General features: G+C 38.1%; 1 protein-coding gene across 1 annotated transcript in view; it reads left to right on the forward strand.

The window, feature by feature from the left end:
• MED27 (mediator complex subunit 27) overlaps positions 1-23,033 on the forward strand; it is a 98,457-nt gene that overhangs the window by 62,025 nt on the left and 13,399 nt on the right. The window contains exons 4-5 of the mRNA XM_085325273.1: positions 5,862-5,955; positions 17,584-17,691. Of these exons, the coding sequence (XP_085181399.1) occupies positions 5,862-5,955; positions 17,584-17,691 (202 nt within the window). The remainder of the gene's footprint in view (positions 1-5,861; positions 5,956-17,583; positions 17,692-23,033) is intronic.

Below are 23,033 nucleotides of genomic sequence, written 5' to 3' on the forward strand. Positions count from 1 at the left end.
ATGTGGGGTATTCCACCCTGAGTAAGAGTATGGTGTATAAGAGAAGATTAAACACTATTATATTAAAAATGTATATTCCTCTCTCTTGCTCCCTGAGGTCACGTAGTAAAACCTTTTTTTTCCCAAAGCCTTCCTCCCCAAATTTTTATTAATACCTACATTTCTAATTTTTAAATTGTTGTATTGAGTGGAAAAAATGAACAGCATACAAGGTAAACACTGTGTGGGATGAATGCTATTTAAATCTTGTCTAAGCTACTAAACATCACACTAACATTGGATCACTGGATCTAATCCAGTAAAAAAAAAAAAAAAAAAAGAAGAAAAAAAAAAAGAGGTCACGTAAGAGAACTATGCCATCTGTCCAGTGTAGAACTGAAAGGCATTTTTAATGAATTACTTCTCCGTATTACTGTCTTTTGGGAGGAGCTTGGTGTGAATCAAAGAGTGTTACAAGAGCATTTATCTACAAAGACAGTTCCTGAATTATTTCTACCTTGTCAAGCTGATCTTTTAGCATGCATTTTTTAGTTTAGCATTTTGCAGAACTAATTAGTTCATTGGAAACAGTGGTTCCTAACTGGCTTCAGAARTGTCTTCTATCTGTTCCAGGTGTTGTTCTTCTAATACAGACTAAGGGATTTTTTTATATGTTTGTGTGTGTATATAAATGTGTGTGTGTGTATTGGCAAAATTGCTAAAATTTCAAAGAGTRTCTCTGCTACTTTGTTCTAGCATTGAGTTACCTGCATGTTCATAATGGGGGAAAAAAGTTTTAAGTTAGAGTGTAACATTTAGAAATAATTGTAGTSTTTGCTAATGTTTATGAAGTGGATTGTTGTGTTTGACTCTTCCAGTATTACTATAGTATGTTTGTAGAAAAAATATATTCTGCTACATTAAAATAAAAATAATTTGTAGTGTGACAGCCTTGTAGAGCATTTGATATCAGGTCCAGTGTTATTGGCTGCGTTCTATTGCATGTTCAGATACACACCCTGAACGATACTATTTATCATTTAAAAATAATTTTTTTTTCTGTGAAAGATACAAATGTAAGGCCTATTTAAAAAAATCATGAATTTGTATCCTGAAGGAGAGAAGRATTAGGAAAAAATTGAAGAGGGAAGTTGTGAAAACCCTGCTATTAAAACTTCTTTTAAAATCTTCCCTCTGACTAGTGAAATTATATTAGTGAAATTGCTTTGGTATTTGATATGATTTAATGATCGGAAGCCCTGCTGGTCTGGGCTGTTGTCCTTTACTGACAAGGWTACATCCAGGGCTGGATTAGGACGCAGTTACTGATGAAGTTGCTTGAAGCTCTTTTGAGTGGGATGGGACCAGCCAAAAATGTTACGATTATAAGGTRTTAGTGAATTGTCTTCTGAGGCCTTGAAGAATAAGCAAGATGAAGTTCTGTCTGTGGAGAGTTTAAATACAGGGGCTGCTGGGGATGATCTCGATTGCAGAGTCCGCTGCTGTTTCAGACCTTTCCGACTGCCCTTTGCACGATAGAGAAGCTATAGGAAGGGAGGGTGTATGTGTAGACAACTTTTGCAACCCTTTATAGGTGGAGCAATTCCTGTTTGAGGGTAAGAGGGGAAGTTACTGCTGAATAATGCCAGATTGTCTTTCCTGGTGAGACTTCTGTGTCTTTTTCTTTTTCTTTTTTTTTTTTCCTCCTTAAGATGAAGAGATGCCTAGTGTTTCCTCAACTCTATTTCCATTTGCTTTTCCCAGCTCTGCATCATTTTTCTTTGTTTATAAATGGTCATTCCAAGCAGTGTCTTTTACAAGTAGGAGAAAGCTGAGAGGAGGTAAGTGCACTAAGAGTCTTCTGTGCTAGTAGCGAAAGTAAAGGAGACCTTTCTCCATCCGTAAGTACTACGCTCTGAGACTGAATAAGTAGTTTTGTAACATAAATGGGARCCATAATATTTTGAAGTTTTTGAAGTTATAACTGATTTGATGGAGGTGTGTAAGTTGTGACTCTGCTTGTTTTGGCACTAATGTATTTCAGTTTTGCAAAATAATTTCTAGACAGCAGCTTTTTTACTGATCCTCTTTCCAGACAGCTTCAGGAGTGYACTTTATCTTGTCTTTATCACATATTCTTCAGTTTTCTCTGAAAACATCACCAGTTACCCTTTTTACATTACTTTGCTATGTCTGACTTATCATATCTGTCTCTTCACAAGATGTTTTACCAGATGTCCTCTCTGAAGGGCATCTCTATAGAAGAATTTTACCTCAGATTGCGTTGTTTGTCATCTCATATTTGAGGCCATCATGTAGTCAGGCTTATTTAGTAATTAAGTGTGCGTCTTTGCAGAACCCTTCTGTTCTGATGAGTCCTCAAGAAACCCTGATGTCTGCTTTAGCAAAAGGCAAAGGGGCAAAGCAGTGAGATGTGTATCAATGTTGTTTCGTTATATTGGTCTTGGAGTTTCTCTGCCATCCTCTTGACTGAGAATGGAAGGAAAAGAGTACCTGTGTGGACGGTTCTGTGAACTGCTGTGCCTTGTCAAAGAAAAACATCCCCAAATGTTTTTTTTCTGGGTCTACTGACCTATAAGGAGCACTGTAAAATTAGCAGGTTTCTAAACCAAAAGCGTCATAGTAATTCATCTTCAAAATCTTTTTAAAAAAATGGTTAGCATGAACAACCARGTCTTTAGAAGATTTGTATTCTGTATCAATTAACTTTTTAACCACTTGGCTAGCTGTATGTGTTACTTATTTAAAAGGCAGGCTTTTCACAAGCTTTGAATTCCTTGTTCTGCCTTATACCAGTCTTTTCTGAAAGAAAAATCAGCACTTTCATCCTTACAAGACAACCGTTGGGTTTGAGTCAAGTTTCAAGGCACTCAATCAAGACAAGTTTTGCATTTAAAAATAATCAGATCTTCAGCTATTCCTTATAACTGATTACTTCCAACTAGCCTGCATCACATTTTCAGGGGATAAATATAGATATCCACTGGGATTTTTCAGACTTACCTAAGCAGATCAAATTCTTAATTCCGACTGATATTTATATGGTTTAATATCAGTTTAATTTTCCTTTCTTAATGCAACATAGACTGTGTYGGTGTGCAGGCAGCCCTTGTTTTATGACTGCAACTTTCTATTTTGCTTGGTTTTAATTTGTTATCACCTAAAACTTGGAAAATTCAAGTATTTAAATTATGCAGTTATTTGCATCAGGATGTCCAAAGCTATAATATACTTTCCTAACTGTATGCTAATCAAGAAATACAGAATTTCTTGCTTTCTCCTCAGGCAATGATCTCTGTTCACACACAAGTGACAGCTGAATTTGTTTGCTGAGCTTGGAGTAACTGCATTTAAGCAACAATATTAACTCTCTCATGCAGTATAAAAAAATGCGTAGGGGATAAAGTAATGTTTAAAATGATTTAAGTGCATATGGTTGATGTGCAGATTGCTCATCTTGAAGCACTGTATTACGTGTATCCTGTTTCACGGTGCTAAGGAGTTCTTGGTTTATGGTTGTTTTGACTTTGCTGATCAGAAAGCAAGCTGTTAATGAGTCTTTCAAATGAATGAGAACTTTTTTTTTCCTTGCAACTGGAAGTGTGGATTAAGATTTTTATGGTAAATGATCATAACTAATTCCATTCTCTTGTTACTTTGAAAGTGGGCTGACTGTACCGGTTGCATACATATACTTTTCTTGACTTTGTGGTGATGTTTTTTAATGCCTTACAAAATAGCAGTTGGAGCCTAATACCTGATTTATTTATTTGTTTTAACAACTAACATCAGAACTGATTCATTTTAAGAAGCATTGAGAAATCAGAGTTGGGCAGGTTGGTTTATGAAAAACGTTATTCCCTTATTTTTAATTTCTGTCTGTCTTGACCCTCTTGTGCATTCTATAATGAAGTGGTTCCAGTCCTGTCTTCCCTTGAAAGTGTTTAGTGATTTTAATGAATTGAGTGAATTGTGTTACGTTTTGAGATGCGCGTGTGTATAAACCGTGGGTTTGGTGACTCTGGGGGCCTGCTGTGGTGCTTGGGAGATTTGGCAAGTTCAGCAGCAGCAGCTGTCTTGGCATAGTCTCTGGTGTTTGGAGTATGCCCATCTGTGGAGACTTTGTAGCTGAGAACAAGGTGAGTGAGACTATGAGATTATTTTAGGGATAGGAAGGAACCTTCTTGCATTATAGACTGTAAATTGTTTAATGATTTTCTTAACTCTTAATATAAGGTGATGTGACAACACTTGCAAAGCCAAACTTTTGATCTTTAATTCATAAGCTTTAACAGTATTCATGACTAGTTCTTACTATCTTTGTTCATGTGTGCCTGTTCAGTAACATGAGAAAGATGTAGTCTGTACCTGGAACTTGGCTACTCTTTCATTATTTAGAGTTGCATATTTAAAGTTGTTGTTAAGTGCACTAGGTATATGTGTAGTCCTTTAGCAGCAAACTCAATTACAGGTTCCATCTCTGAGGAGCTAAGTTGYCAAACCCAGCGGAGTAAGTTTTGACTTCCAATCTGGATTCCAGAGAACAGAACGCCKTTACCTAGCTTTATTTCTGTTATTCTCTGTTTGCTAGCCTGCTGCATCTTCTTTCCATGCCCAGTCCTGTTTCTCCTTCTCCCATYGCTAACAAAAAGAAAGACAAGGACAGAAGACACAAATACTTTAAGGTCATGGGCAACCCTTTGTAGTGCGATACTGACTGACAAAACACTACTGATACTGGTTAAAAAAAAAAAAAAAAAAGTGGAATAACAGAGTTAAAACCAGGCACTTCATAGCTTTCCTTATCTGTTTGGAAATGTGAGAAAATCACTGAAGAGCACGCCACTGATGASGGCTTGTGGAGAAGAGCACCTGCCCTTACATAATTGAGAATTAATATTTATATTGGTAGCCAAAAGAAAGCATAGGAACATCACTGATAAATTTTGTAGATGGTATAAAGGTAGGAGGAACTGAAAATATGGAGGACAGATTAGTATACAGAATGGTACAGACTATCATCAGTACTCAGCAGYAGCAAACACTAGGCACTTTAGTTAATGTCCAAAAGTGTGGCTGCAGAATGTGAGCAATGCTTATATGTGCAATGGACTGTGTGTCCTGGGAAACAGTGTATCTGAAAGGAAATATTCACTGCTGATGTCTGTCYGTTCTTAATGCAATACCAAGTAACCAGGACAAATGCATGCGTGCCAGTTCTGGCTAGCATAAACAGAGGAATTATACCTAGCAGAAAGGATGTTATTTTACCTCTGCATTTGGTCACCCTAGAGAAACTCTGAGAATGCTCTAACCAATTTTAGGGTCACCATGAAGTAAACTGGAAAGGATTCAGGAAGAAAAGCTTAAGAATGATATGAAAATTAGAAAAGCAGACAAACACTTGTGTTGAGAAAACTTCAATCTGTTTATGTTATCAAAGAGAAGGTAAGGAGGTGACAGCCTATGAATTCCTATACTAGAAGAATAATTTTGATAATTGATACTTCACCCTGTTTGATCAAAGCATGAAGATACAATGGTGGGAATTTGGGGCTGAGAAATTTGAACTAAAAAGTAAGTGAAAGCATGTTTTAAGGGCAGAATAATTATCCAAATAACTTGCAAAGGAGTCTAGTAGGTTTTCTGCTATCGATAAGGGATACATTTTTGAAAAATACACATCTGTCAAAGAGAAATGAAGTCAGTGAAGTCTTGTGGACACTTTTAATAAAAAAAGGGCAAGTTACGTGGTGGTAACAAACCCTTCTTGAGTACTGATCTTTGAGTCTATGACAGGGATTGTGTGAGTGTCTATGTAATTCTGGGTTTGTTTTGTTTTGTTTTGTTCTTTTTGGTAGGTATGTCGATGATGTGATCAATCGCATTGATAGGATGTTCCCTGAAATGTCTATCCAGTTRTCCAGGCCGAATGGAACCTCTGCAATGCTCCTGGTAAGTTGGATCGTTTAATCTCTTGAGAGGGATTTCTGAATGAACTGAGTTACTAGTCTTAAAACACACATTATTGAAGATACATTTTTTTCAGAAACATAAAGTTCCTCATTCTTCCCAGCAAAGCGGGATCTTTCTTCCTCTTAGTAAGAAGACAGAAAAAAAATATTAGAAAGCCCTGAAATGGGCAGTGCTGGTACAATACTAGAAGGCTGCTTGGCAGAGTTGAATTTAAGGACTGTTATAAAAATTGGACAAGTTTGTATATCTAATGACAAAATTGCAGTAGAATTTTTAATTATATTGAAGAAGATGAGCGTAAAATGACTTTTTGAGGATGTATAAATAGCTGTAATTGAGTTTTTATACTTCTGATAAGCAGCAGCCAAATGTGTCACTAAAAATTTTTGCTCAATTAAATACTTAATCCTGCAACACTGAAGTCAAAGCTGAGTTTGCTGGTTCACTTGGAATGGATTAAGGCCTGACTTCTTTTTTAAGTGGAGTTTTAGGAGTTTTGTTGTTGTAACTTTAGGGTTTTGCATTTTCAAAAGGCAAATGGAGGATAAAAGAAAATTTCACCTTTAAAGGAAAAATCTACTACTACTTATTATGTGATACTTAAATGTGATAGTAGAAATGTGAGCACACCTAAACTCAAATACTCACTGTGTTTTTAGCAATCTTGGCAGTGAGTAAGTCTTAATCATGATAATTAAAAAGAAAAAAAGTGATAGGAGGAAGAAAAGAAAAAGCAAACCAATATGATTTAAATTTGTTCAAATTGCTCTTGGGTCAGTGAACTTGTGTTTTATGGTGAAGTCAAGAATTTGCCTTTGAAGTAAATGAGCAGTAAAAACTGGATTATAGATAAACAAATCCAATACATTAGACTTATTTCTGCCTGACCAAGCAAGATTTTATTCCAGAAGAGCCTATTGTTCATATTAATTTTCACAGACAGCTGTTGTGCTTATAGAGGAGAGTGTTAAAAGTTTTTACTCTCAAGCAGCAACTTGTTGAAGTGGAGAATCTTGAGCTGTAATAGCAGGAGACTCGGGTGTGATGTTAAGCTGATTTTGCCTGATGCGATGAAGGACAGAAGGCCCATCTTTTGACAAATTTTAAGTAAAACTACAAAATATTCTATACCCAGCAGAAGAACTGGGACTAAATAGGTCTTTTTCCACCTGAGCTATTTCATGACACTTMATTTTATTATTTTCCTTGTTCACGTAAACTGTTACAAAAGGCTTGGGTGTAACACTCATGTGAGTATATTCTTGTTTCCAAGCAAATAGTAAAATGAAACTAAAAATTGAATTTTTCATCAAAGCAGAATTGTTGAGTCATTTTGAGTCAATATTAGGATCGCTCCTTAGATTTAACAGTATTTTWGTAGTTTGTTAACTTCAAAACCTCATTGTGGATAGATTTATCCTGTATTTTTTGATGTTTGTGTGCATTTTCCTGTAGTAAGTTGGGCCATGATTATATTTAGTTGCAATTCATTTACTGTCTAACATCCCATTATTAACTTTCTTTTGAACAGCCCCAAATTTGCAAGAGATTAACTGAGTCAGAGATTAAAATAAACAGCTGGCATTAAAACTTTTAATCTGCAATTGTTGGATTCACCAAGTGGAACAATATATTCCATAAAAGAATTGAATTCATCAGTGCTGTCTTAAGAAGCTATAAGTCGTAGAGGCTTTTGCGTTTGCTCTTATGCTGTCTTTGTATTTAACTGTTTCTCTGCAGAATGAATCATGTCTGTCTTCGCTTTCATACTTTGAAACCATTTCCATTTGATTAGAGCCTCTCTTTGCACGTTAACTACCTTTCACTCCTGATGGCTTTTTAGGGTCTGAAAGTATTTGACACGTTTCAAAGTTCAAACACAGTTAGAAGAGTCACGTAAATTATCTTGGCTATGACTAGTTAGGAACAAAGCTGGTTGAAAAGGTGGTAACGGTGGAAGAAGCCACTTTCRCAGTCAGTAATAACTTACTGAATTYCATGTTATGGTTGCTCTCTAAATCAAGGACGTTATCGCTGCCACAAGACAGTAGCCTTGTACTGAACCAGTGGTATGCATGTTTTCCTTGGATCAGAGATCAGAAAGATTGTTTTTAAAGTATTTTTGTATATGATTATGTGATGGGTTTATCATTTTTTCTTTTAGGCAGGTTTTCCCTCTTCCCCATCTGTCTCAGTTGGTGTTGCCAATATGGCACTTTCCATCTGGCCCTGGCTGCTACGAAAGCTTTGGCTGTTTCRGCCACAGATCCTTCAGTGGAAGGTGCTGCAGGCTGGGCAGCCTGCAGAGCACCTCCCCGGAAGGGAGCCGCTTCGGGACTTGGGGTTTCTCCTCGGAACTTATCCCAAGTTAAATTGGGAGTTGCTTCCTTGCAGCAGCAGGGTTTGCCGTAATACCAAAGGATTCAGATAATGTTTGTTATCTTTTTTAAACATGTTTTACAGCCGTACTGTTTGCCTGTTAGACTTATATAAGTATAATCTCAGTCGTTTTAGTCCTCTGACTGTCCACATACCCTTAACTTTATATCTTAGCTGCCATTGCATATGAAGACCTTCGAGGCAGAGGTCTGGTTGTTAYGTTGAGACATCCAGGCGTCTTTAAACACGGTAATTCAGTGGGCCAAAAAACCCACGTGTTGATCAGCAAAGTCGCTGGTAAGCGGTGTACAGGTGTTAAGAAGGTGAAAATTGTTAGGAGGAGAAGGGGAAGGAGGAGAAAGGAGTGACTGAGATTCTCTGAAACTTCAGATTAGCTGGAGAGACTTTGCCAAACAAATCGTGTTTAGGAAAAAAAGACCTAATGTGGAAAACTTCAGCACTAAACTCACGTAGAACCTTATGTGCACAGAGAAATGGATTTATGTCCTTTGCTGTGGCRGTGGTACTTTCACAGTTTGCAGTTCACCCTCTGTTTCAAGTGGAATAGTTATCGTAGTATGAATCTCCTAGTCTAACTTTTCTGGCTAATAAACTTTATATTTAGCCTTGCTCTCCCTTAACAGGATGCATCTTTCACATAAGCTGAGAACTTTAAACAAACAAACAAAAAAACAAAACAAAAAAAAACAACCTTCCCTGTTCCTGAGAGCGTAAATGCTGTATCTGAAAGCTTGCTATCTCTAGTCTTTTGAGGTTACCGCTTYCTCCAGACAATAAGAAGGGTTTTTTATGTTTTAGATTTATACACAGCAATTGTACCTCATTAGTCTGGATTTATGCTACACGGACCAAACACATAAATAATTGAAACCTTTCAGAGCTGTRTGAAATCCTCAACTGATTTTAAAAGCAGTTTATCATGGCATTTCAAGGTGCAGTTTAATCCCAATCTTCACTAGTGATTTTTCAATTAATCTTTTAATCGCACAATGCATGAAAAGGACTAAACATAGAATTATATCAGCTTTAATAACAATGCTATAAAAAATTAATTTCCAGCAGCAACTGAGGTAACTGAGAACTCCTTAAGGTATTTGTTAGATTTTGTTGGTCAAATGCCAGGAATTGTAAATAGATAAACCTCATCTCGTATGTTAAGAAGACATGAACTGATTTTATTTAATGAAAAATACTTGGACTTTTGCTTGTTTTAATGGGTTAGTTATATTCCTAAATGCATRTTATTGTTTCTAATAAAATGTCTTGTTACTGTGATTATCTTACASGGTTGTTTCATGTATCTTGTTTCCATTATCAAAATTTGGAGTGTTTTTTTCACTGTGAAACTCTAATTCTTGTATATAATTCAGTTAGGTATCAACAACATTGTACAAAACAGCCCCTGAAACATTAGCCCCATGTTTCAGTTGATGAATAAGACTTACTCGGGGTCATGTAGCTAGCCAGTCTTAGTGAGGCATAAAAACTAATTTTCTTGTCTTCATCTAGTRACTAGTTGGGCTTTGAAGATCTTTTGTCTGCCAAGTGTTTGCAAAGCTAAATAGAAGAACTWCTATAGAAGTTGAGAACATTGTGTAAACATTTTTACAAGTAATGAAATATTTTCTGTATTTTAAGCTCTTTCTGAAGCATAATGATATGTATAACTGAATTTCAATTTGAAAATTTGAATCTTCTGAGAAAACAAAGCTTACTTCAGAAATCGTGATTCCTTCTTTTCATGTTATCTTGCTTTTAGATGAAWTTATTCTATACGTTTATACTGATGCCTAGATTTTTAGCAGATCTTTCATATAAAAATATGAAACATTTTTATACAACTTCTATTCATTCTCAGTAAAATCARACACATTTGCTTTTCAACTTCTAAATCTTGTTCCAGATATTTTGAGCAGTCTGACTGTATTGAAGTGGGTTGTATTAATTGCAAATAGCCTAGACATCTGTTCAGTAAAATTGAATAATTTCTTGAGTCTAATTTTTGTTTATCTGTCAGTAGTTTACTTAAAACGCTGGATATTTTCAACTGGAAACCTGAATTCTGAAATGTATTATTTGCCTATTAAAAAAGGGCCATCAAACTGATTCTTGTTCAGGACAACCTTATTTTGGGAGCAGTTAATAACAGAATACTAGCYAAGTGATTTGAAATTAGTACATATGTCATACTTTATTGGAAACAATTTAATGCCTTTTTTTTTTTTAAACAATCTCTGCTCTCCAGAATGCTAATCAGCGTAAGTGTAGTCCCTTACCAATGTGACAGTTGACTAGGGAGTTAGTATTTCCTCAGACCTTGCTTGGGGTGCTCTCCATTTCCCAAAGGCAGTCGGCAGAGGCACGTACGGCACCGGGAGCAGCACACATCCCGCCTTCACGCCCCTCTTGTGTCCATACCTGAAGGCAGGAGTTCGTTATAAGCAATTCCTGCCAATACCTTTTTCTAATTAAGTTGACCCTTACGGCTTTTGCATGGCAGTCAACAATGACAAGAAACATACGTTACTAGCTAATTCCTTGAGGTGAGAATTAGACATTTCCACTTTAATATTACAACATCTAAAAATTAGATACCTAGTCCAGGCAAAATGAAGCTGAATCTAGTGATCAYTGGGGAGCTTGGTGACTACAGAGAGTAATTTGGAGGTCCTGTTTGCCTAAGGCTAGTCAGTAGAAAATCTCTGTCCTTAGGCTGGGTTTAGCTGTGTGACCTCTCTTGAGAGCTACACTGCAGAAGTCCCTGTGCACTCATGGTTCAAACCCTGGAGTTCTCTTCCATGATGAGGAAAGTCCTTCAACAGGACTTGTTCTCTTAAAAATTGGATGAAAATGGTGGTTGTGGTGCCTGTCTCTGCAGTGCTGAATTCTGTGCTGGTGCTGAGCTCTGAGCCTGCTGCTAAACCAAGGTGGAAGTAGATTAGAGGCATCAGTGACTTTGCAATCTGAATTGCGGAATAACTTGGGCAGAATCTAGACACCCATCAGCCTGCGACCTTAAATGGGTGTCTTGTGGGAACTGACAGTTTCCAAAGAAGGCACTGCATGGATGTAGGCAGCTTTATGGTAGGCATATAGATTTGATGATCACCTTTGGTGGTTTGGGCACTTAATTTTAGGCACACATGAAGAATATTCATTTGGAGATTTACTATCTTGGAAATACTAGCCAGGATTTGATGTTTAACTGAGCTACTGGGATGTATAAGGATCTCCTGAGCAAGTCAGGGTGTGAGGAACTGCTTCTGAATTCATGTTGAGACTGTCGTGACTGCTGTGGGGACAAGGTTTGTGTCTTAAAATAGAGAACCAGCATTTAAAAAGCATTAAGCCAACACTTAAGGTCAGATATGTGGAGGCAGAGAAGAATCTCTTGAGTCAACAAAGTAAATGAGCACAGAGTGGCAAGATGTCTGCTTTCCYAATATAAGAATGAGGAAGATGAAGGAGAATCTCTTGACAGGAAAGTGAACAAGAGTAGAGAAGAGTGGAGAAGGTTCAGAGATGAATTTACTCAGCTTTGCCTCCTCCATAGAGATTAATGTCCAGGGTTGTTATCCAGTCCCTGAGGTTCACAGATCTGTCTCGATATGCCAGTAGGTTTACTTTYTGAGAAGGCAGACACTCTTTTCATCCCTGTAAAATTACTGATGTGCTCTAATTCAGAATGGAAAAAAAAGAAAATCAGCATCCATTTGGTTATTAGTAACAATGTTGGACTCAGACATGGGGTTGGACTCCCATAAATGTGACTGGCCCGSTATCTCTTAACATTTTAACAATATTGTGTGCCAGTTTGTTCACAATATTAAGAGAATATGCCATGTTACCAAGGAAGATCACCAGCTCATCCTTAATATGACATAATCATTTAAAGTCCTTAATTTATGTTGACTTTTTAACATGCACTATTGCAATTAGGTTAGATTAATGAAAGGTAAATTCCAGCTCCTACCTTTTTAAAAAACAAAACGAAACAAACAAAAAAACTTGTAAAGAACCTAATTAGTATGTTTGTGTATTTAGACTCTAATGGCTTAATTGCATCTTATCTTGCTATTTACAAATAGGCATCATTAAAGAATAATGAGCGTGTGAGGAAAAGTGCAGCGTTCATACCAGGAGCAGATGCGACAGAAGAAAAATAACTAGTTGGAAGTCAGATTTGGGTGGGGGGAGGTTGTTTGTTATTTTACAAAATTTTATTTTCGGCTTTTCAGTACGTACGATTTCCAGCTGTTCTACTTATTGGTAGAATAGTGTACAAGTGGGAGGAAGTGATTAGAGCCGGCTGTATAGGAAGGAGTAGGTGCCTGGCCTATTGCTGGAAATATGCACCGCTTGCTTACGTCTCTGATTTGATGTTACCTCATTGTTTCCTAAGGTGAATAAAAAGCATGCGTACAAACTTGTCCTCCTAGTGCTACTATCAGGGCGGTACCCGTGTTAACTGAAAGTAATGCTTGCTTTCTTCTAGCTCTGCATTGCAGAGCATCTGCAGTTCAAATCAGCAGCAAATTCCCTGGGATGCTCAGAGGAAGTCTGGAGGTTTGGAAATTTTTCTGTGAAGTGRTGGAGCTTGGCGCTGGCAGCACACTCCCTCCTAATACCCAACTTTAAGTAAATCTAAAGAAAGAATGTTTATTAATGCATTTTTAAATTGTCTATAAAAGRGCTTTTCATTTGGCATCAATTTTAGTGAAGAGGGAAAGTTAAAGAGGGGGTTTTCAAGCTATTTCCTCCCGGCGGAAGTCTGGCTATGTAAATAAATGTTGATCCTTTCCATTTGGTARATTAATTTTGACCCTGCTATTAACTTACTTAAGATGTACTTTTTTTTTTTCCTATCACTAAGTGAGAACTTTTTATAGTAGTCTCATAAGAAGTTATCTGAACCATTTTCACTGGTTATTCTGAGTTTCGCCTTCCCCCATTCTTGGCATACTGTGGTTGTCATACGCTCTTTGAGAGTTATCTTGGTGATAGACAAAATATTTTTAAAACTGGGATATTTCAAGAAGATTTTCATTTTATATATTTTTGTCAGAAAAAATGCGTAATATTGCAGATTTCAATCAGCTGCCTGTCCTACGTTCTTCTGGAGCTTGCSGTTTTAGGAAGCAGGGGCATTATGAATAACTTAATTGTCTGAATTTAGTATACATGAGAAAAGCAAGTTAGAAGTGCATTGTTATTACACAGGGCAAAACAGCTGCTACATAACTATTTTACTTGCAACTGTTCCATTTTCAGCTCACAGAACTGTGAGGCATATTTTTTCATTCATATTAATTGAATTTTAAAGTGACCTTGTACATGTATTGATTTGAATTAAAATTTTCTACATCAAGGACAAGTTGGCATATATCCTACAGGCGAAATATTAAAAAGCCAAGTGCTGTCTTAACAGGGTATCRACAGAAGGAGTTGCAATTTAATGGGAAAAGTTGGTTTTGGAGGGGAATTGTTGCCTTTTTTWAACAATTAAGAGGTACCTTTTCTGTATGATGAAAGTAGTTTCTTGCAGATGTTATCTATGGAGATCCAGGGGCATTTTATTGCCCTTTCAAAAGGGACCATCCAGATCAGCATTGACCTCCAGAAGGAAAGACCAGCAGTACTGGAGTCCAGAGGAGCTATTGAGCTACTATTTTTTTTCTTTCTTTTTATTATTATTTTTTTATCAGAGCCTTTAGTATTTTATTACTTTCTTTCAGGTGATCTGTAGGGACGTATTTTTATGACTAAATGKGTAAATTATATTCCATACATAGATCTTTCCTGAACATTGACTTGTTAGCTAAGTTGAGCAAGCATTGCAAGAAAATTGTTTGCTGGAAAACAGAATGTGTAAAATACAACTGAGATGAACGCAAAACCCTTAAGTCCTGAAAACCGTTTTGAGTCTTGATTATTAGAGGAAAAAATAAAAGGTGTCCGTATATTGTATACAATACCGAACATGCCTTACCATGAAAAGAGCTGTGGAAACACACTTCTGGCTTCCAAATCCTCCAGCCTGGCGACAGGCTGTGGTTCATTCTTTGTGCTATTAGCCTCATTCTTTCAATGCTTTTAGAATGATGAACTGTAATTTCTCTGAGTTACGCGTACTTTTACAAAATTGCTGTTTCTGTCAGACTTAATGTGTACCGTTCCTAATACGCCTTCTGATACGGTCCTAGAGCAGATCATCTGAGAGTCCTGATTTTTCTTCTAGCCACTGAAAAATCTGCAGGAATCACATGTCAGGACAATAGTGGCATGAAACAGGAAAGTTTTCTATTTCAGTACTAGACTACTGTAAATAAAGAGCTGATGCACACAACCCAGCGCGGACAGGGTCGAAGYTGTGACATGTTCAGTAGTGCTATGAGCGAGGCCCCGTTGCACAAGACTTTGTGTTAGCRGAGGTTGCAATGACAGTGCCTTCCTCAGGGAGCTTAAAACCTAAGCATACATCTAAGGATGTTTTTACACGGCTTCTTCTGGCTGTTGGGGGACAGAGGGAAGGAGGCGAGCGGTGCTTSTTTTACATTCGAGCAAGTGGCTGATGGAGGCTAGCATCCGGGCTCCATCTGCAGAAGCTGCCCTTTCTGTTCTGCGTGATGGATGAGAGCTGGGATCAGGGTGGCTGTGACAGATTCGGAAAGTGAGGAGTGAATCAYTGGAAGGATGTGAAAACAAATGACCTGGAAAAAGGCAATGGGCTAACACAGAAGTGGTTTGCAAGGACATGTGCAGGTAAATCTTGGGGGTTGGTGGGGGGAGATTGAGGCCAGCAGTGGGGATATGCAAGTAAGCTGGAGCGCCAAACATTGGATTTTTCAGCATGTTACATCCCACTATTCACTCTGAGCGATTTCAGGAGCATCCCACACAGCCTTCAGATCAACTTCATCCAATTTTTTTTCTGCCTGCTGACAACGTGAGATATGATGAATGCAGAACATAAGGGAATGAGGAAAGAAGTGAGCATCCACAAAAGCATGTGAAGGGAACTGAAATATTATATGTATTCTATAAAATATTATATATAATGCTGGGTCTGTGTATTTGTAGAACAGTCTTTGMACTCTTCATTAAGAAAATTATTTTTTAAAAATTTTATATTTACAATTCCCTTTTTACTTTTTAATTTTACTGTATATGGTTGATGCCCACTGTGAGATTCTAGGAGTCAGTTCTCTCAGTGGGCAATATCTTATCATACTGCCAGTTTTACTAAGGTAGAAAAATAAATACTGCATAAATACTACATTAACTTTTTTTTTTTCAAATTGGTTAGCTGATTATGCAGCCAAACACTGTCTTTCCGATTCCAGTGGATGATCAGCATCATGGATCAGATGTGTCTGGGTAATGACTTGATATCTTTAACTCRGTAAAATGGAAGGTGCTGAAACTACCCGTGTCTTTGTTCTTTGCYACAGTACATTCTGCAGGGTAGTGCTACTTCACAAGTGTGTTTTCTATTACCACTTTTTCATTTGCTGTCTTTTAGTTTTGTATTGAATCTTGCTATGAGATAGAAAAACAGGATCTCTGCATTAACCGCTGCAATCTCCGCACCATTCATTGCTTTTATTCTGCTCTGATGTTTGTATTGGTACCTCAGCCTCATCTTGAATAGAAGCCTTGAAAGTCGTTGTTATATCCTGGTTTTTGCTGAGCTGTTCTTCAAGTGAAGTGGTTGAAGTGGCCCAAGAGTAATAAACCAATCATGATCAGAATGTCTGTTAGTATATAGGTAGTCATTATGCTGTACTTTCTTTATTTTTCTGCACTTAAGGTAAAAAAAATTAGTTTTAAATTGTTATCTGTGCATGGAGATGATTTCAGATATGTCTATAATTTTACTTAGATCTCCTTTTTAAAATTTGTCATTTCAAAACGTATCATCATCCTATATAAGAATTTTGTGTTAATCCTTCCAGTGTACACTGATGTATATGAAACTAATGTAGGCAAGTGTCGTAATTTTGCTCCAAAACCCCCAGCAGGCAAAACTGAGCCTTGTGACAGGGCATTTGGTCTGCAGGTTTCCTGTAAGTGTCCTGGAACTGAGCATCATCTCATTGACTTAACACTGTTTCTACTGGGGGTTCAAACCTTCATGCTTTAAATCCCAACGTCCAGCATGTCTGCTGGACGCATTTAAAGCAAGGTGTTCCTCCAGCCTCTCCTAATGTGYGTGGAAATTACTAACCTCAGGACGYGTGTTGCTGGTATGGATCTCTCTGGGGTCCTTTAGCGTCCTGGGAGCGTGCAGTTCTGAGCAGGCAGCTCATCGCTGGTGGCAGCAGTGGGTGCTGCAGGCATGCTCTGCTGAACTGTTGTCCCTGTCCTGGTGGACCTCTTTTCTCAGCTAGCCTGCTGCTCGGGAAACAGATTTAAACAAATTACTTGTTTCTTTCAGCTCTCAAATTTATGATTTTCTGTGCGAGGGAAAACTCCATAATAGTGCTTGTATAACAAAGCACAAAGACAAAAATCCTTGTTAGACACACATCTTAACAATGTTGAAGTATGAATTCATCTTTGAAATGTAAATTGATTTTAGATTAAAATACCTTCATTATTGTATTTTGTCAATAATGTAATTTCAGCTTATTTCTGTTTTTATGCTCTGACAGACMATACATATTTTTCTGTGATACTAGTTTTATTCTTTACACTTCTCCACCTTTACAGAAGAGTATTAAACCTTTGAAAATATAATGTTTTTACTTTTGTAGCTGTAACTTTTTCCCTTCTCAGTTTCTTTGTAAKTTGCTTTACATTTTTACTGGAGCTAAAATGTTTTACATTAAACTCATGGCAACCTTTTAAAGGATAGCATTAGAGGAGTCTAATTCTTTCTTCAAATGAATCTTTTTCTTATTGGAGTTACTGAGTTATGTTGTTAATAAAATTGAGACAGTTACTTGGCAGTGTCGTGTCTACACAGGGGAATTTTGTGAATTCATACATTTTTAGTTGCAAATGAATTATGCTATTTGTTTATTCTCTACTTCTGAGTTTGTCTTGTCCTCATAATGCGCATGTAACATTTTAGGTCTTTGTTTTCRTTTGTTTTAAAATACTGAAAACCAAAATTCCCATCAGCTTCAGCTGTTAAGTCAATGACCTTGTGAATTCAGACATCAGCTCTCCTTCAGCTTGCTTTTGTCCTCTTTCCCTTGACAGGTTACCTTAGGAAAGGTGTTAAAAGTGATAGTGGTGATGCGGAGTCTCTTCATTGACCGGACGATAGTAAAAGGATACAATGAAAATGTCTATACTGAAGATGGCAAGGTAGGTTATCATATGTCCAATAGTGTTAAACTTTATTTTTACCTGGTGTTTAAATTATAGAGAACAAGAATCCCATCACAAGTAGGCTACTAACATAAAACTGTCAAAAGAATTTTTGTGGATGCTTTGCAGAGTGCTCAGGTTTAAATTTATCATGCTTTGCTTGGAATTTTCGTACCCTAATGTCTGACTTCCTTCTAAGCTCTGATGCCCTCACTTGAATTTCTAATTTATCACCTTAGACCTCAGCTACCTCGTTAATAGTGTCTACAGAGAAAACATTTTTTTTTAGTGTATCAGCACAGCCCTAGCCCAGGGTTCAGATTCTCTTTTCTGAGAGCCATTGGGAAATCTTGGGCTAGTTCTAGTTGATAAGCTCAGCTATGAGAATCACTGGTAGATAGTCCTCAATAATTTGCTTGTCAGTAATAGCACATCTTGAACAGCAGCTATTAAAGCAAGTGTTACCTGTTTCCACAAGTGATATGTTTTATGAACAATTCACCCTGCTTGAACCCTCAAAATCCTTTTGACTGCACACACTCCAGATGGCTCTGTTTAGCGCATCAGAAGATGTTAATGGGACCTGACGGCCTTCAGCTCAGTTTGTTTCTCTTTTCAGGTGGAATGGTCTCTCTTACTGAGACGTCCACCAGGACTCTTCTCTGCCARTAACAGTACTAAATACCTCCATCTTTCACATTTTCTCTCTGGAGCTTTCTCCTCTGATTATGAAGCCTATTAAAATATAAAGTTCATTATATCAAGATGAGTACTTGGCACCCATAGGCCATGTTATAATGAGGTGAGACTTTCTTCCCTTTCAAAAGTGATAACTACGTTCCAGCACACAGCAGCACGTTATGTACTGACCCGGAGTTCAGCAGCTCCGAGTCTGAACCTCTCTTCCCTAGAAAAGGCCAGGAGCTGATCTACTGAAGAATACAGTACAACTGTATTTCCCAGGTGACAAATTCTCCCTTAAAGGGTGGGGGATTGACCTAGGAAGTAGTAAAATAACARTTGCCTGATTTTTATCTGCCTTATTAGAGTATGCAGGCTTAAATACTGCATTGCAACAGAAACAGCTGCGCCATGCTACTTGTATATTAGCATGTAATTACAGACTTAGAGCAGCAGCCCCTCTTCACCCCAAGTTCTGCTTGAAACTTAACTGATACTCTGTCCAAAAAATGTGGATGGTGCTTGATGGATTCCTGTATCGCATTTCATTTGGGTGTGCTGATTTTCTCTGATGCATCCAGTTTCCCTTGCAGCTCCCTTGGGAAGTAGTAATACTGTATTTGCTGAAAAGCTGACTGAAAGAGTTCCTCTGTGAAACTGTGCATCTGGTATTGGGCTTCTGTTTAACTCAAGGTTAACTTCCTTGAGAGCTGTCTACCCACCTCTGTCAGCTACGAGGGGGAGAGCGGTGCTCCCAAAGGCTGGCTTTGGGCACGGGGCACTAGCCTTTGCCTGCAGTCAGTGGGGAGCAGTTAGCTTCTCCCAGACATCGGTGCTAACACCTGCTTTATTTTCTTGCTCTAAACCAGTCTGCAGAGGAGTCTGTGTCTTCTRCTGATCAGCTTTCTGTCCAAAGTTAGGCTGTGTGACTCCTCCCAAGAGGCTGAATGAACCAGTGTCATTTACATGGCATTTTGCTATATCGTTGGGCCAGCCCAGGGCTCTAGCAAATCTGAACATTTGCATTTTAGATATAAATAGGACTTAAGCAGAACTGGAGTTGCARCCACTTAAATCATGAGTAAATTTGGCTTGGAAGATTGAATAAATGTGTAGCTTGCAAGTTTTGCCAACTGGAGCACATATTGACAAACAGTGGGCTCCCTCTTTTTCACTAATTAACTACTCTGGTAATTGGAGAATAAGAATAAGATTGTGCTCTTGCAATGATTCGCTTTACTCTTTGTGCCTGCTGGGAATGAGCGATTATAGTGAATTGCAAACATAGTCCAATCCAATTCCGTCTCTGTCGCAGCAGATGCTGCTGGGAAGGTACTCCAGTGAGGTTTCACCTTGCTCTTCCAGCTCCTCAATTTCCACTCCCTGGGGAGGGGGAAGCAGTAGCATCTTTGAAGAGACACAGAGGAGCAGGGAAAAGGAAAAGATCTTCTATATTCAATAAGAAAAAATGTGGAGAACCCTTAGGTTCACAGAAAGTGGTAATAGTTTTTCCATTGAGCAGTTTATTCAGTAATTGCTGGGTTTTGGATTTACTAATGTATTCCTAGGAACTATTTAATATTTGTAGGCAGCAGAGATGAGATTAACTAAGTGGTTTCATACAATATGGCAGTTCTGAAGCCCTTGTCTTTACTGTAAGCCGTGTTGAAGGGGTACTGGAATAAGTCATAGCATCGTTGTCCTTCTTTACACTTAAATAGCAGGATAAAGGGTGTTTGTGTAATCCTCCTCAGTCTACAGTGCAGAAGGTCCATTAAACAGTGAAAGTGAAGTTCACTGAGGAGCTTTCTCAGTGTAGACCAGATTTGGACAGGTGAGGCAACATGAATAAAATCAATTCCTTAAATATTTCACGGAAGGAGAAAGGGCTATATCACTGGGAGACTGTATGAACACGCAGACAGTAAGTAACAAATGGACCGYGCAGCAGAAGAGAGGCCAATGATTTGCATGTGCCTCAAAAAGTGGCTGTTTGACTCTGAAAATAAATTTTTTATCAAACTTTTTAATACCAGAAAGAGGAAGGAAAGACATAGATGCGAAAAAGCAGTGTCAGTGTTGATAGTCCCCAGGTCCGTTTGTCAGGCAAGTCTAGAGACAGAACCAGTTTGGTGGTCTCTCGTGGTTGGAACATGGTGCCATAGTTGAGGACAGCTAGTGGGTATACAAGAAAACTGGCACTGCGTTATCCAGGTTGCTGTTGGAGTGTGTTGATGTAATTTTGCATCACCCAGTTTCTCCTGTATTGGAGCCTAGCTGAACTGGTTATTTCATCATATGTATTTAAACCCCTTCAAAGTGAAGATGGAAAAAAAATTAAAAGGCCATCTTAAGCTAGTAGTAGGTAAAATAAAACACTGCATTTGGGKGATTTGTCTTTTATTTATTTGTTTATTGGATTTTTTGTGTGTGTTTGTCAAACAAAGGACCAGTGCATGTCCAAAGAGCTTCATGTGCTTCTCGTGTGAATTATTCACAAACCCTGCAGATTATGCCTTTGCCAGGTTGCCAGCTGCATAACTTGCACGTTTTTGGTGTCACTTTGCAAAAACAAAAGGTGAAATCTGGCAGCCTCTGTCATGTCGTCGGGTCTGTATTCTGGTTGTTCTGCAGTCTCTCTTGCTTACTGTATGAACCGGCTGCATCCACCACAAACTGATGCATTTTAATGAGTACTGTAGCTATAGTGGTGGCACTGTGTCACCCTTAATTTCAAAACTTTGACATACTCATTCTACACATGGAATTTAACCATGAATAGTAATTAATTACTCATGTTGTCCTGATTCCTGAATAAATGAAGCTGTGGAGCTCATTCTTGCAGGACATGCTCATCACGAGCTGAACCATTAGTAGCCCTAGTCTGCCAATAAAAATAAAACTGTATTGGGTTTTATTYGGCATGATAACATCCTGCTTCTCTTTGCATGCGGGAGCCGAGAAGAACCGTGACGCGGTGTACTTGGAGTGGGTAGTTAACATCACTACCTAGCCACATTCCTATTTTTGTAGCCGTTACACTTAACTAAAGAAACAAAAGTGTCTCTGTTGAATTATCATGTTAAGGAACTTGGGTTATGTTAATGCTACGGCTTCATTAATTACCCCATATCAATAAGAAAAGGCAGCTTTTAGCCTCCTAGCGTAAGAGAGGAAAAGAAATAGTAGTATCAAAGGAAAGCTTCAAAGACAGGCAGAGCTGTCTCTCGGGTAATTTCTGATCCCTGCATTCTTTCCACTTCAAAGCTGGATGTGTGTGTGTTTGGGTGAAGGGGGGGGGTGAATCCGATTTCTCTAATAAGTGTTGGCACCGGACCTGTTTGATATTAGATGCAGGGAACATTCTGATTTGTTATCGCCTTTGAAATCGTTCAGACGACCTTCAGAAAATCGCCTCTTGTTACTTATGCTGGGGGTGGGTGGAGAGAGTGGGGCACTGGGAAAAAAAAAGCCCCAGTTTAATTCGCATGCAGAGGATGCCCTGAAATTGTGCTTTCAGCAGTTTTTTAGTTACAAATGTATGTCTTGATTGAAAGTGAAAAGTTGAAGAATAATAGACCTGTAACAATGCATTCTTTAATCTGCCTCTGCCTTAATCCTCTGTTTCGGGGGAAAGGTGGGCAGTCATTTAGGATGTCTGCATGTGGTTTGAGGATTTTTGGTGTTTTTGTTGTTGTTGCTGTTTTTTAACTTGAATAACATGATGTCTGTAAAACACTCACTACTTTTTCAGTTTTTCAGTCTTCATGCCAACTAGTGAACAATCAGAACCTGTTGGACTCATCTTAATATAGTATCTGAAGTAGATTTTTTTAAATCTTGACTCTAAACAGCGTATCATGTACTTGGATGGATCGTTAGAGATTAGCAAAACCACATATATATATATATATACACATTCCAATTATAGCAACTCCATCTGTCAGCAAACAAAGTCTTATATTACATGAAAATAGTTAAAATAAATTCTGTATTCATTTTTTATTTTGAAATGTAGACTCTTCTAATATGGAAATACGATGCTTCTTTCCGTACAGGCACGGGTACATAAYAGTATTAGCCAAGCTCAGGTCTGAGACTATGCTGAACTACTGCTTGTGGGTACCTACAATAGGACTGTTGCTGGTGTTTGAGCAGGTTTTTGAGCCCACCTCAAGAGCCAGTAATGTAAAAAGGTTTGTAGTTACATGCTTTAGGCTACTTTTGTCTTCATCTAACCTGGAAAAGGCTTTGAGACATCAGCTGCCTTTTGTCTCGCAGCAAGGTCAGCCTCCTAAGTGACACGTCCATCCTGAAGAGATCTTTAAAATAATTAACATTGTCTCCTGTTAAACCTGAGGTTTGGAGACGCAATAGTCGCTTCTTGTTCTAGTACTCAGAAAACTGGGCCACTTAACGATATTACTCTCAAAAGAATGATCCAATGCCATTAACATTATTAACACTGTGAACCTTTAACCATGCGAATTAATTACTTGGGCTCAGCATCCTTCCCTTTCTCCTCCTTCATCCTCCTCTAGTGTGCTGTACTCGGTTCATATGACTTGCTTCGTTTCAGACTGTAGCCTTTGTGCCTTTTAGAAGACGTGCAATTTCAACTACTGCTTATGGGTACTACCATAAGTCAGAATTAAGAT

Source organism: Rhea americana, unplaced genomic scaffold (assembly GCF_003343005.1).
Source record: "Rhea americana isolate MKP2758 unplaced genomic scaffold, rheAme1 scaffold_97, whole genome shotgun sequence".
Taxonomy (NCBI): Eukaryota; Metazoa; Chordata; class Aves; order Rheiformes; family Rheidae; genus Rhea; species Rhea americana.